Source organism: Nannobrachium achirus (assembly GCF_963921795.1).
Source record: "Nannobrachium achirus genome assembly, chromosome: 22".
In the NCBI taxonomy this organism is placed as follows: domain Eukaryota; kingdom Metazoa; phylum Chordata; class Actinopteri; order Myctophiformes; family Myctophidae; genus Nannobrachium; species Nannobrachium achirus.
In genome coordinates this window covers 8,492,663-8,508,206 of record NC_137829.1, presented here as the reverse complement: position 1 = coordinate 8,508,206, position 15,544 = coordinate 8,492,663, and the positions used below count along the sequence as shown (strand labels likewise).

The following is a 15,544-nucleotide window of genomic DNA, read 5'->3' as shown; positions in this document are numbered from 1 at the left end:
ACATGTGACACATAACATTGCTGTTATGGTGTGCTGAAGTTCGCTGAGCTGCTCGTCTTATTCAGCTTGATTGCTTTTCCATGCTGAAGTCAGCGTTTTCGTTCTTCTTCCTCATCATCATGTTCATCCCCGCTTTACCTTTGGCTCTGCTGCTTCCATCCTTGCTTGGCCACCTGTCTCAACCAGCCCAGGGCTACACTGCAACTTTAAATGACAGCAGCGTCTAGAATTATAGCCTATTTTAGCATAGCTAAAACTTTTGTGCATCACTGGGATTCATTAATTTCAAACTAATACGAAAACATAAACTTTTAATTGAGTGGTCCTTGGCCCAGGCTTCAAAATATGTTTCACTTTCTGTCTATCCTAGACAGTCCATCTCCTTTGTCTGTCTGTCTGTCTGTCTGTCTGTCTGTCTGTCTGTCTGTCTGTCTGTCTGTCTGTCTGTCTGTCTGTCTGTCTGTCTGTCTGTCTGTCTGTCTTAGTCCATATCCCTCTTTATGTCTGTCTGTCTGTCTGTCTGTCTGTCTGTCTGTCTGTCTGTCTGTCTGTCTTAGGCTATCTCCCTTTATATATTTGTCTTTGTCTGACTGTCTGTCCTAGTGTATCTCCCTCTATATGTTTGTCTGTCTGTCTGTCTGCCTGTCTGTCTGTCTTAGTCCATCTCCCTCTATCCATCTGTCTGTCTATATGTCTGTCCTAGTCGATCTCCCTCTATACATGTTAGTCAGGAGAATATTATCAGAATAATGTCTAATCTGGGAATACATTCCTTACCAAGAACTTTCTTCACCAATGTGTTTGTAAAGGTGTCTAGTAACACATCTAACAAAGTTTGAAATTCAAAATCCCTAGAGGAATTTTTGACAGCTGTTGAAAGGTGGGGTCCCATTCACTTACTATACATAATACTATACAGGAAAGAATTACCCCCAAAAAATCTGCTTTAAGTACCTGAGGAAAGCGTGCTTCTTCTTCTGCAGCTATAATGGGACTGGATGGGGAACGGATGTTTTGTTTCCGGGTTATTTCGTCTCCTAGCAACTATTAGCAACCGAGGCTCGATCGAACGCTAGACAACGGTGATCTTAACCCATTTTGTGCCCCAGAAATTAACGGATTAAAATGTCCAGAGTGCCTCTCGCTGGCTCCATAAACGGCCAGTCTCTTATTTTGAAGGCCAGAAGTCCATAGCTTAAACACTTCCTGTTTGACGTCATCGTGTCATTCACAGGAAGCGGTCTTCGTCCACGTGGTGTTGTGTAATGGCGGAACGGAGCTTTTCAACATGTATTTTATAAGCGAGCATCTATTGCCATCCTCGCTTTGAAAGTGTTGTTTGGAGATAATGGACATTAAAGATGAGATTCCCCGTCTGCCTCAATGTTATGGGATTACTATTTTGTGCTCGTGGATCCGTGATGATGATAAATCAGCGAGGGAGATCGTCTCGGGACCATCCGCGCATGTACCCGGTAGGATAACCGCCGTTACAGTAATATATTACTTTTCGCGAGACATCTCGCGATTGGCACTGCGAACATCAAAGGGAATTTCGCGAGATATCTCGGGAAAGGCACTAAATGAGTTAATACGCTGATTAAAAAAAAAGAAAAAAAAAAAACCTAAGACGGAGGTCTCCGTCATAAGGTCCAGACAAGAAATGTGTTAAAGAAGATTTTTGGGGGGTATTATTTTCCTGTATAGTATTATAAGTAAGTGAATGCAACTTTCAGCAGTTGTCAAAAATTCCCCTAGAGATTTTGAATTACAAACTTTGTTAGATGTGTTACTAGACACTTTTACAAACACATTGGTGAAGACATTTCTTGGTAAGGAATTTATTCCCAGATTTTATTAATATTCTCTGACTATGTCTGTCAATCTGTTGATATCTCCTTCTCTCTTCCTGTCTCTCTCTATCTGTCAATTGACCTGATCTGTCACCCTTTATTTCCCCAATGCCTTGGTAATTCTCTTCTCACCTTACTATTATATCTCAAAACCCTGATTCCTCTATATGCCTCCTTTCTCTCTCTCTGTGACGGCCACCCTGCATTTCGTGCCTTTGTTTGTTTACCTGCCTGCTGTTTTCCGCTGTAGATGGTTCATCACGCAGCCTTGCTTCTCGCGAGCGTGTGCATAAAAGCAGTTCTTCTGTGGCTGGGCACGGTACTGCGCTCTCATCTCTCGCTCTCAGGCAAAAGGGTGGGTAACCACAGAATGCATGCCTACTTTAGACTGAACAAAAGGGTGGGTAGAAACCTAACTTAGCCCCCGAAACATAATCTATTCCCTATTGAACAAAGTGCATTTTTTTTATTGTATTTTGTGAATAACGTGTTTTTAGTGTAATGTTAACTGTTAAAAATCCATAATGTAGGTCTTGGCGTAACACTGTCATAATGTAAATAGGATAATCCTCTCTACATTAGGAAAAGGAAAACAAAAGCGTTGGAAAGAATACTTGGTATACCTATACCTATACAAGGTATTACCAATACCTTGGTAACACACACCGTGTGTTACTGAATTTCAGTTGAGATCTTTGTCAGGGGGAATATGTTTAAATTGGGACTGGTTTCCGAACTTGAGAGTGTTGTGATTTAAAAACAACAATGGCCTTCAACAGGATCCATCCTGGGATACTGGTTAAAATACGATTTCTGATTTGTTGGTAGAGGTCTTAGGGCTGGGCTAGACACCATCTTCTATCAGCCTCTCCATGATCCATTACCTATTTCCATCAACATCAGACACTTAAACCAATACATTGGCAGAGTTGTGGAAGAAATACATTATAAAAGTGGTTAATTGCACCCAAACTCATTATAATTTAGTGCTGCTTGTTTTTCAAAGTGTGAGATCTCATTCACCCTTGTGGTCTCAGTTTCATTTAATTTCTTCCTTCAATTTTGTGTTTCCTTTCCATTACTAACTTTGTTTACTGCTCAGAGAGGTTGAATGTTGTGCCCAGAGTTAGAGGGATGTGCCATCATCCCTAAGTAAAACAACTATTCCGGTGTAATTGTTTTTGAATTGTGAATGTTCAGGTGAACGAGGTAACCTGTTGCCTGGTGCGCGCCCCATGTCTCCAGCCTCCAAACACCGGCAAGAGAGCCGTTCACCAAAACAAGAGAATCGGGGCAACCGCTCATCAGACCAGAGCAGAATCAAGACGGGCGAGGGAAGCCTCTCCGCCAGCGAGGCCCTTATCCTGCGCTCAGACACAGCCAAGCTGAGGTCTGACTCCCACAGCCGCTCCCACTCACCCAACCACAACACCTTGCAGGCCCTGAAGGCAGACGGCCGAACCTCAGGACTGCGTGCAGAGTCCCCAAACCCCAGTTCGCGCTCGTCTTCCCCTAAACAGAAAGGCCTGTCCACCTCTTCAGGCAGGTCCAGCCCTTCTAGCACACCCTCTCAGCACTCACCCCACAATGACAAGAACCTCCCGCCTAAATTGAGCCCGTCATCCAAGGCCAAACTAGACCCACCCAGAGAGCGGTCCAAGTCGGACTCGTACACCCTGGACCCGGACACACTGAGAAAGAAGAAAGTTCCACTCACTGAGCCACTCAGGGGTAGGTCTACCTCCCCCAAACCCAAACTGTCTCCTAAAGATCCAAACAAAGGAGGTATCAGTAATCTGGAGAATCGTGCACCTTCTCCACACGTGACCCAGGAAAACCTCCACAGTGAGGTGGTGGAGGTGTGTACCTCTAGCACGCTCCTCTCCAATGAGGAAGGCAATGATGAGAATGTGGACGTGCAAAACTCTGAGGAGGGCTCTGCAAAGGTGCACTTCAGCATTGGAAAAGCGCCCGTCAAAGAGGAGCAGGAGAGCCGATCCTCGCCGAAGGTCAGCCGCAAGACCTCCAGTCGGCATGTGCGCCCCAAGAAGGACAAATCCGGGCCCCTGTTTAAAGGCGAAAGCCCATCTAGGCTCACAGAGCCCGCCAAGCAGGCCATGTCACCTTCAGTTGCTGAATGTGCCCGATCCGTCTTCGCAGCTTTCTTATGGCACGAGGGCATAGTCCACGATGCCATGGCCTGCTCCTCCTTCCTGAAATTCAACCCAGATCTGACCAAAGAGCATGCCCCCATCCGCAACTCCCTAGGGGCACAAGGGGCAGAGGAGAAGGAGAGCAAGTTGAAAAACCGCCACTCCTTGGAGATCTCCTCTGCACTGAACATGTTTAACATTGCTCCGCATGGCCCCGACATCTCCAAGATGGGAAGCATCAACAAGAACAAGGTGCTTTCCATGCTGAAGGAGCCGCCACTGCCAGAGAAGTGTGAGGACGGCAAAGGAGATGCCGTGTCCTATGAGATGACCTCCCACCCCTCAATGAGGGCCAAGTCCATCCTGCCGCTGACCTTGCAGCATCTGGTGGCGTTCTGGGAAGACATCTCTTTGGCCACGATCAAGGCAGCCACGCAGAACATGATTTTCCCCAGCCCAGGATCGAGTGCCATCTTAAAAAAGAAGGAACATGAGAAGGACGGCAAAAAGTCAAAGAAAGAGAAGAAGAAGAGGGAGAAGGCGGAGGTTCGTCCCAGAGGCAACCTGTTTGGGGAAATGGCCCAGCTAGCCATGGGTGGACCAGAGAAAGACACCATCTGTGAGCTGTGTGGGGAGTCTCACCCTTACCCCGTCACGTACCACATGAGACAGGCTCACCCAGGTAAGTCTTGACATTCCTTCTGTGTTAGCCGAGTCGTTATCCTGACATTGACATCATTGTCTTGATTATCTTTTGAGGCTCTTTTGATTCAAATTGTCATACTTTATGCTTTTGGCAGGCTGTGGTCGATACGCTGGGGGCCAGGGCTACAACAGCATAGGCCACTTCTGCGGAGGTTGGGCTGGGAACTGTGGCGATGGAGGCATAGGAGGCAGTACCTGGTATCTAGTGTGCGACCGCTGCCGAGAGAAATACCTGAGAGAAAAACAGACCGCTGCCAGAGAAAAGGTAATCTACTACTGTATGTGTTTATAAAACGCTCATCCGTCCATGTGCATTGATTTCTCACTGAAAAGACCATACCGGTCGTCTGGCATGTTTAGTCCATTGCCTACAACTTACAGTACAGGTATACTGGACATTACTGCTGACAGTCTTTCAAAGCATATTGTAGTTTCTTATATTTTTGGAGCTGTGTGCAGCTCCCTATACGTGGCTGTGTGGGTCTGTGTGTGTGTCTGTGTGTGTGTCTGTCTGTGTGTCTGTGTGTATGTAGCCTGACTTCGGCGCGTAACTAGTGCCGCACCATTTACGCCACTCGCGCAATATATACATCAAAATGTGCGGCTCGGCCGGGAATGGTGTTCTATTACCTTTCGTTCCGATCCGCCTTACCATGCCGACGTAATCGGCAAAAAACTACGCTTAATTGTCCCCATTGACTTATAATGGGACAATGCAAGAAATCACTTTCAAGTATTTTTCTCTCGTAAACCATAGGAGCTACAGTTTCAAACCTCGGAGAGGAGATTCATAATGATTTTAAGAATGAATCAAAAAATAATTACATCACTCGGCCTCATGGTGGCGCTATAACGGCCCACTTTACGTTTTGCCCCGTAACTCTTGAACCGTAGATCGGAAAATTAAACTTATTTTTTCCCTGGATTCCTTGGGCCAAGACGCATCTCCCCATATAGGCCACGCCCATTTGCGCCAGGATAGATTTTCCGCCATCTTGCATTTTCTCCAAAACACACTTTTTGCTCCTTTTCCTACATATTTTCTTCAAATGTCACAAAAATCGGTACACATGATCTACACACACACACACACACACACACACACACACACACACACACACACACACACAGCTCCACTTCACACGGGTGTGATTTTTTGTAATATTTTTTACTTTAGAAGTTGTCGCTATTTTCATTTGGCGGCAGGAGACAGACTGGTAGAAAATTGCTTTGGCGAGACTGTCAGAGGGAGGGGAGTTGGTGGGGGGTTGGTGAAGCCCCTGTCTTACAAATGGGGTAAAGTGCAGCACAAGATTCATTTCTAATTTTCACGCCCAGTGCCCACGTTGTGGTCTTGGGCCTCTATATGTTGGGCTCAAAATTAGGTGTGAAATTCACATACACTCTAATGAAGAAATTGTGAAAATAGCCGATCTACATGTAGAGCATGTAGATCTGCTATTTTCACAATAGAACCGTATACAAAATGTAATGTCTCAACTCTTAGTGCTCGTCAGGGTGGGGTGGTCCCCAGGTAAAATGTGATTATTTTGGGGGTCCCCAGTTAAAATGTGATTATGAGGTTGAGAACCACTGCTTTAAACCACTAGGCAACTGCATTTTCCTCACCAGGTGAAACAGTCCAGGAAAAAACCTCTGCAGGTGAAGACGCCCCGGGCACTGCCCACCATGGAGGCCCACCAGGTGATCCGGGCCAACGCTCTGTTCCTGCTTTCCCTGAGCAGTGCGGCAGAACCCAGCATGCTGTGTCACCACCCTCCCCGGCCCCTGCACTCACAGCTACCTAGCCTCAAAGAGGGCGTCTCAGACGAACTACCCAACAAAATTGGCTGTCTCTACCTGCAGACTCTAGCAAGGTACCTAGCAACTAAAATACAAAAATAGGTTGCCTTCATACCGGTACCGACTCGGGTAATAAGTCGGGAACGATGTATAGTAAATCGGAAACTAATTACTTAGTTAATTGTCAGTGTCTGCCATATGCACTTCGAGTTTGAGGTTGATTGGTTGGACGGTTCTTGAGATAATGTGTACTTGAATGAACGCACAGAGATTGCATCTCCATACTGTAGTGTATATTCACATATATGGACCTTACCGTATATGAGCATATTGGTCCAATCGGCGGTTCTGGACAACCAGATTTCAGACCTGCCAGGCATTTTCGGGACAACAGCCTATCAGACCGGCTTGACATCGGGCACTGCACTCCCTTGGTCTTCGGCGATATGCTCGCAGAGTTTGAAATCAATCGGACAGATGGTTCTCGAGATACACGGACAGATATATACTCACACACACGTACATACACAGAGGAGATATTATTATTATGTATCATATTGAAAATGTTTGTGTGTGTTTGTGGTGACTGAAGTTAAAAACTAAAAACGTTAAACTTGCAGGCAACACACAGAGAACTTTGGAGCTTACCAAGATGACAACCTTTTCCAAGATGAGATGAGGTACCTTCGCTCTACCTCGGTTCCTGCCCCCTACATCTCTGTCACCCCTGACGCCTGTCCCAATGTGTTTGAAGAACCAGAGAGCAACATGAAATCCATGCCTCCTAGGTAACACAAATTCTGACTTGTGGGGCATGTCTCTTTCCCTGTCACTTGCATGACTGGAACATTTTCCCCTTTATTCTACATCATGAAATACATTTGAATTCTAATGTCTTCAGTACTCATTTACACTCTGACTATATTTATGAACTTGTATTCTCTTCAGTCTGGAGACGAGCCCAATCACAGACAGCGACACAGCCAAGCGTACAGTGTTCCAAAGGTCTTATTCAGTAGTAGCCTCTGAGTATGATAAACAGCACTCGGCCTCACCTGCCCGAATCAAAGCCGTACCCAGACGCAGGGTCCACAGTGGTGATGCAGGTGAGCTAAATGATCAGTCATTTTCATCCAGGGCTCTAAATGTTAATGCAAGTTGAAATGAGTTCTAAACAAAAAGGTTTAATGAATGACTTGTATTGAGTCAATTTATTGGGCCAGTGAAATATTAATATAGATGAAAGTTATTGTAATTATCAAAATTGCTATGATTTATCGCTCTAGTTGTCCACCGCGGCACCGCATTCATATAATTTCCTCAATGCGAGCAGACCATCTGACAAAGAGGGGAGCAGACAGAGGGGGGAGGGAGGCGGGCACACAAAGACAGACAGATCAAAGATCAAATAGGGAGCTTTCGTTTGGAGCTGCCGTTGTATCCCTGCCCATCTAGACCTTGGAATGCATCTGGCTCTTCTAGGCTACTTGAGTGGTATTTGTCCAGCAAAAGGGCGGTGTACAGTATTGCTGACTTAATGCCCTCTTCCATCCATCCAGAAGTGGGCTCCTCTCTGCTGCGCCACCCGTCTCCAGAGCTGTCCCGGCTGATCTCGGCCCACGGCTCCCTCAGTAAGGGGGAGAGGAACTTTCAATGGCCAGTCCTGGCCTTCGTCATCCAGCACCATGACCTGGAGGGCCTTGAGGTGGCCATGAAACACGCACTGCGGAAATCTGCCTGCAGGGTCTTTGCCATGGAGGTACAGCTGTGCGCTTTGTTGGTGTCTCTCATTTTATCGGCTCATGCTTGTGTGTGAAACTGTTAACAATCAGTCCTAATTATACATCAATGAACCAAGGTTGTTGGTAATTAGCTGGCCATCGTTTTTTCGTCTCTGCCATTTGTGTGTGGCCATAATTAGAGATGATATCTTACCATTACAGGTTTGTTTCACGTGTAAACAATGTGGTAGGACTAATTAGTAAGATTGAATCTTGTTCTTCCTCATAGGCATTCAACTGGCTGCTGTGTAATGTGATCCAGACCACGTCACTGCATGACATCCTTTGGCATTTTGTAGCGTCTCTCACCCCGTCACCCTTTGAACCCGAGGAGGAGGAAGAGGATGAGAACAAAGGGAATAAAGAAAATGTGGAGCAGGTTTTGGTGGTCAGTAGATTGTTTTTGTTTTTTATTCTTTCTTTTTCCTTTATGTATTCAGGGGAAGCACATTGAGAGCAAGCTCTCTTTTTCAAGGACGCCCTGAGCACAGCATATAAAACACAATACATATAATAATAACAATAATAATACATATATAAAAAACATTTGAAACACAGTACAATGTCGGATGCAAATAAATGTAATGGAGGCCGTCACTATGTAGTCTGTCTAGAAGCACCCTAAAAGTCTATTGAGACCAATCGTACCAGTTTCAGAGAGTCCTGAAGATTGTTACCTTGCTTATTGTAAATCGCTCTGCCAAATGCCTAAATTGTTCCATTTGTGTGGAGCATAGCAAATGAAGGCAGTCTTTCCTTGTTCACTGTTCACACGTGGACTGGTACTGTATCTCTAATGTGTGATGGTTTTAGAACCATAGTTATCAGTGCTCCTCTGTTCATGTTCTGTAGTGTTTTAAAATATCGTTCCACGAATTGATTTCCACGCAGGAGAGAGACCTGGGTGTGTGTGAACACCCTCTATCAGACATCGTGATCGCCGGTGAGGCAGCCCACCCCCTCCCCCACACCTTCCACCGCCTCCTCCAGACCATCTCTGACCTCATGATGTCACTGCCTAGTGGCAGCTCCCTCCAGCAGATGGCTCTCCGGTACTGTTTGTAACATCAAGTGTTTACAATTTGACAGCATCTTGAGGATCATATATTCCCAAATCACTTAAATACACTTGTAAAGTTATAAATGAGTTTTTATGTATAATGTAACACATTACTCTGACCTTTGTTTGTCAGAATTGTTTAATGTTTGCCAATATACATCGTGCAAGAGTCTGCCTGCACATTAATTCAAAATGTTAATAACCTGTTTTGCTTTTCAGTTTAGAGCTAGCTTACCATTGATTGAGAATCTAAAGCATATTTATCTCTCTGCCAGGTGCTGGAGTCTTAAGTTCAAGCAGTCAGACCACCAATTCCTCCACCAGAGCAACGTCTTCCATCACATAAACAACATCCTGTCCAAGTCAGATGATGGAGACAGTGAAGAGAGCTTCAACATCAGCGTGCAGTCAGGCTACGAAGCAATGAACCAGGTGAGCCCACCCTTTTAGTCATGCTTATTCACACTAATTTGCCCATTTAAATAATGTGGACATTTGCGGGCATGAAAAACAAAACAAAGTTTTAGCACATAACGTGTGCACATGTGATGCTAATCTCTCTTTGTTCTGACAGGACCTGTGTCTGGTGACGTGTCTGAAGGACCTGACCAGCGTGGTGGACATCAAGACGTCCAGTCGCCCTGCCATGATTGGCAGCCTGACAGACGGCTCCACCGAGACCTTCTGGGAGTCCGGAGACGAAGACAAGAACAAGACCAAGAGCATCACCATCAGCTGTGTCAAAGGCATCAACGCATCCTACGTGTCTGTCCATGTGGACAACTCCAGAGACATCGGGGTGAGTGGGCAGTGGTTATGGTGGGTGGGTGGGTTTTGCTGTCATTTAGTAGCCTGGTGGAAACCGAACGAATCTGCCAGTGCAACAAAAATAAATTACTCCCTGAAGATTTGGTCTGGTTGTTGTGATTGGATTTCACTCCCTCCTAAGTAGTTAGGGACCAAGCAGGGTTGGATTTCACTCCCTCCTAAGTAGTTAGGGACCAAGCAGGGCCCAGTATGCAAACATGGGGCGTGTTTATCACCAGATGATTCTTTATAATCCGTCCTTGGAAATTCAGGTTCCATACAGACAGTGCACATTTATTCAATAAATGTGATGGCAGCTTCAATGACAAAATTAAGTTGTTGTAAAATATGTTTATTTTAGTTCCCTTGCAGGTTTTGTATTTCATTTTCTGATTTATTTTTGTCTTTTCCACAGAACAAAGTCACATCAATGACAGTCCTGTGTGGAAAAGCGACAGAAGACCTCTGCAGAATCAAACAGGTACGCATTTGATGTTCCTTTGACTTCACAGCGAAGACGTCCGGGGAGGAATAACCAATATAGCCTCTGCTTTATGCCCAGAGACTGGGGCCTATCTCTGCATCCAGCGTTTGAAGCGGAGTTTAAAGAATACGTTTACATCAAAGCCTTTTCCTACCAGGAAATCTCTGCTGGCCTATGGCCTATCTGTCTTTTTTCAGCTGTGCTTCATTTAATTTAGCTGCATAATGCATCCAGGTATATCTAGGTCCTCCTATCTCCCTCCTCCAGATCATAATGTTATTTGTGGATGGATCAGCCCAGTAGACAGACATGTTCTTTGACTGACTTACAGACTGACTGACTGATGAAGTTAAAGCACTGGTCAGCCAGTTGGCTAACAATGGAATGGACTAGGCCAGTGGTTCTCAAACTGTGGTACATGTACCACTGGTGGTACATGGGCACCCCTCTGGTGGTACTTAGAGGAGTTTCCCAAAAATAAGAAAAAATATATAAGTGGAGTGAAATATTTATATTATACTACAGGTAGTTCTTCTGACCAAGCAATTGGTTGAAATAGGCTCTCCAGCTGTGCTGAAATGAGCATGACATCACACCTAGCCGTTAATAGAGGATTTGAGAACGGATTAATCACATTAGAAATATCATCAGTTTGCATGGGACGTTCACAGATAGATAAATCTGTTTGATGACCCGGTCATCAAATTATTGGCTGAATTGCAACAAAAACAAAAAGATCTTCATGAATTCAAGGAATAAATTGGCCACCTGTGTGAACTGTGCATATATGGGGTGGGTCTACGCACCTGTATTTTAACAAACCGGTATATGGTGGTACTTGGAGAGACACATATTTTCTGAGGTGGTACTTGACGTAAAAAGTTTGAGAACTACTGGACTAGGCCATATCTCCAATCATACCTCCAGGCTATGGGATGTAGACTATCCTCAGAGCCCTGTCATCTACTGAATCTTTTATTGGATAATCACAAAAAAAAGGAAAGGCTTGTTTCCATTGTGGTTCCAACATTCCAACATCTGGACAAACAACGATACAACAAATACATAATACAAGTGGTGGTATGCAGTGTCTGCTTGTATTTAGTCCGACGGAACTGAAACCATACCTTCATTGTGAAAGACAAAAGGTCCTCTCCAATGGTAGCATTGCTGAACATAGAATGGGAAAGCGAGTGATCAGCAGATGTCACATGCCATCTTCCCCAGAAGCTTTAAACTAGTCCAATGTTCTAGTCGATGTTTTCCTTTTTTTTTTTTCTCTTAAGGTTTCTGTTGGAAGCTTGCATGGTGATCTGTCACCGTCAGTAGAAGTCTCTACAAGCTCTTGTTACATGTGCTATGTCTGAAATCTTTTATGTAATCTTTTGTTGTAATCTTATGTAATCTTTTGTTGTGACACCAGGAAGAGTAGCTGCAATACCCAGCAGGCAGCCAATGAGGATCGAAATAAAGAATTGCATACTAGACATGCTGGTCCGTGATTACCTTAGTAATACTGACCATTTCAGCACCACAGACAGCGCCGCTACACAGAAGCATTTTGGTTATTGCTGACTTAGGCAACATTACATTCAGTGATAAGACATTCAGTGATAAATTAGACATGACTGTTAAGCGAGGGGAAAGAGAGGGTAGAGAGAGAGAGACTAATGATGCTACATTTTATTATTCTTTCCATTAAATAATTGCGATGTTTGCGATGCAATGTTTTGACAAGTTGTCTTCCATCAGATACCCTGATATAGACAACTTATGAAGACAGTTTGTCAAAACATTGGTAATAAGAATTCTCTAAATGGCGCTACATCGAGTGTGAGGTATTCTGCACTATTTGAATCTCGAACGCACAAACAAAGAGGCTTAATTAGTACCGATACAAGCTGAACAATCCTCATTTGCCTCATCAATTCCCAGGTTGACCTCGACTCTCGTCACATGGGCTGGGTGACGAGCGAGCTCCCCGGAGGGGATCACCATGTGATCAAGGTGGAGCTGAAGGGCCCAGAGAACACTCTGAGGGTGAGGCAGGTGAAGGTGCTGGGCTGGAAGGAGGGTGAGAGCATCAAGATCGCGGGGCAGATCTCTGCCAGCGTCGCCCAGCAGAAGAACTGTGAGGCAGAGACGCTGCGAGTGTTCCGCCTCATCACCTCACAGGTCAGTCCATCTGTCAGACTGCCTTCATCTAGAGGCTTAGATAAAAATAACCAGTCTGTTTTTATTAGACGCTTAGATGAAGTAACAGTCTGTCTATATCTAAATTAGACGTTATCTAGCTGCTTAGATGAAGATAACAGTCTGTCTTTATCTAGAGGCTTAGATGAAGATGAGCAGATCTTTTTAGTTTCTTTCTTTGACTGTTTATAATTGTGTGCGTGTTGACAGGTGTACCCCTTTCCCTCTCAGTATTTTTTAAAGATGTTTGCCTATTATGCTTTTTTCCAAGGTTGCATTCAGCTTGAATCTGTCATTAACAGTATATACCTGTCTTGTATGTTCAGGTGTTTGGGAAGCTGATCTGTGGAGATGCAGAACCAACTCCAGAACAGGAAGAGAAGAACCTGCTTTCGTCACCTGAAGGAGAAGACAAGGTCTGGACTGCACCAGTAGTGTTTTAAGCACATGAACCCTAGCATCCCTATTCTGGGGCTAACATTGCACAGAATAGCAGATCTACAATCTCACAATGTTGTGATCATGTAGATCCGCTCTTTTCGCCCAAGGGATTAGGTGTAGAGGGAAGGAGTGGTAGTGGGTAACTGGTATATGGTTTAACATACTTTCAGTGCTTTGAAAATCTGTTGATTTGACGTAGCGTATGTATCCTTTTCACCAGGCACCATCTGATGCGGACCTAAAAGAGCACATGGTTGGAATCATCTTCAGCAGGAGCAAACTGACCAACCTACAGAAACAGGTCAGTAGACAAGACATCTCTACACATTACAGTTAAAAGAAGTAAAGGTCCCATTACAAATGGCTAGTGAACAAAATGTCTGAGATGTTGTTTTGCTACAGAGAGATCAGGGGTTGCCACTTGTTGGCTGTGCTGCTCATAAAGTTCTCATCTCCACTTTCCCTCCCTTCGTTACACATGAAGTTCAAATTAGCTGAACGTTGTCCCAAGTTGCCTTGCCACTGACTTTTCAATGAGTTCTCAATGTAATTACCTCTTGATGGGACGATGGAGGACCCAGGGTCAAATCCCGGGTAGGACATGAATATTACGAATTGCAGCTTTAACACATTGAATTTAAGAAATTCTAACTTTAAAGCCTCGCTATGTAACTTTTTCTTTTATGAATAGAATGTCATTGTAAAGGACAAGGGTCATCTGTATGGTAGATTATGTTAACATAATAACTTAGACAATTGGGGTAGACACATGATCTGACACGAATTTTGACCTGATGGTCAAGATTCAAATTATCCTCTGAGCAAGCAGGTCAAATGTCAGCACTCGGGATCCGTAGTAGAAGAGGAAAGTTACATAGTGCTGTTTTAAGCTCACAAACGAATTCATTTCCCTCCGCAGGTGTGTGCACACATTGTCCAGGCCATCCGTATGGAAGCCACACGTGTGAGAGAGGAGTGGGAGCACGCCATATCCAGCAAGGAGAACGCCAACTCCCAACCCAGTGACGACGATGCTTCCTCGGATGCCTACTGCTTCGAGCTTCTCTCCATGGTCCTGGCTCTCAGTGGCTCCAATGTGGGCCGCCAGTACCTGGCTCAGCAGCTGACGCTCATGCAGGACCTGTTTTCTCTGCTGCACACCGCTTCACCGCGAGTCCAGAGACAGGTGGGGCTGTTGAATATTTATACATGCACTCACGAAATGAGATCCAAACAAAGACATTTGTAGTTCATTAACGTTCATTTTGAATTTACCGGTATTTGGATTCTGGCCCCGCTAAATGGTTTGCGCACTGAATATTTGTAAGCCAATCAGACTTATTGGACCTTCTGGCACAGGTCTCTTAACTTCACCTAGAATCAAATCTGGTGATGGTGCATTTAATCATTGTGGTCCTACTCTCTGGAACAAATTGCCTGACCACCTGAGATCTGCCACAACGGGCATATTTTAAAAGCAGGCGTAAAGGGAAACTTTGCGGATCTTCAACCTAAATCCCATTGTTGTGATATTTTCCTTTTTTTAGTTGGTGTACTCTATGTGTGAGGAGCGGGTGGGACGGGCATTTCTGTGAGGTGGAGGGGGTTTATGTTGGGGGCTATAAATGCTGTATTTTATTTTGGTGGGAGGGTGAAGGGTTCTATACTGTACTGTGTATATCTGTTTGTACAGGTACATACAGGATTTAGTTTATTGTTCTTTGATGTGAAGACCATTGAGTTTATTATGCGGGAAATGTTGTATTCAAATAAACTTGACTAATTCTAAAATGTATTGTTTTATTCTGTATCTTTGGTAAACCGCTCACCCTTTTATCCCATACTTAGGTGACATCACTGCTCAGGCGAGTCCTTCCAGAGGTGACACCTGTGCGCCTTGCCAGCATCATTGGCGTGAAGTCCCTGCCGCCTGCAGACATCAGCGACATCATCCACTCCACGGAGAAGGGCGACTGGAACAAGCTAGGCATCCTTGACATGTTCCTGGGCTGCATCGCTAAGTCCCTCACTGTGCAGCTGAAAGCCAAAGGGACCACCATTGTGGGTACAGCTGGTATGGCTGCGGGCAAAGGAGTCACCACTGTCACCCTGCCCATGATCTTCAACTCCAGGTTGGTTTCTGCTGCACCTTACCAAAATGAAGCTCAGTGAGAATAAGATCAAGTACAGTAAATGATGGATATTTGACTGATCTGGGAACGATTACTGGTACGTTTTTAACCCTGTCTCTCCTGACTACCATG

At 44.8% G+C, this 15,544-nt stretch overlaps 1 protein-coding gene across 1 annotated transcript in view; it reads left to right on the top strand.

Annotated features, from left to right (window-relative positions):
* The window catches only part of mycbp2 (MYC binding protein 2), a 97,853-nt gene that overhangs the window by 72,502 nt on the left and 9,807 nt on the right, over positions 1 to 15,544 (top strand). The window contains exons 56-71 of the mRNA XM_080753382.1: positions 3,054 to 4,688; positions 4,807 to 4,976; positions 6,344 to 6,588; positions 7,135 to 7,302; positions 7,463 to 7,620; positions 8,074 to 8,273; positions 8,525 to 8,685; positions 9,186 to 9,347; positions 9,631 to 9,787; positions 9,930 to 10,154; positions 10,578 to 10,643; positions 12,582 to 12,821; positions 13,166 to 13,255; positions 13,501 to 13,581; positions 14,200 to 14,466; positions 15,129 to 15,412. Coding sequence (XP_080609508.1) covers positions 3,054 to 4,688; positions 4,807 to 4,976; positions 6,344 to 6,588; positions 7,135 to 7,302; positions 7,463 to 7,620; positions 8,074 to 8,273; positions 8,525 to 8,685; positions 9,186 to 9,347; positions 9,631 to 9,787; positions 9,930 to 10,154; positions 10,578 to 10,643; positions 12,582 to 12,821; positions 13,166 to 13,255; positions 13,501 to 13,581; positions 14,200 to 14,466; positions 15,129 to 15,412 — 4,309 coding nt within the window. The remainder of the gene's footprint in view (positions 1 to 3,053; positions 4,689 to 4,806; positions 4,977 to 6,343; positions 6,589 to 7,134; positions 7,303 to 7,462; positions 7,621 to 8,073; positions 8,274 to 8,524; positions 8,686 to 9,185; positions 9,348 to 9,630; positions 9,788 to 9,929; positions 10,155 to 10,577; positions 10,644 to 12,581; positions 12,822 to 13,165; positions 13,256 to 13,500; positions 13,582 to 14,199; positions 14,467 to 15,128; positions 15,413 to 15,544) is intronic.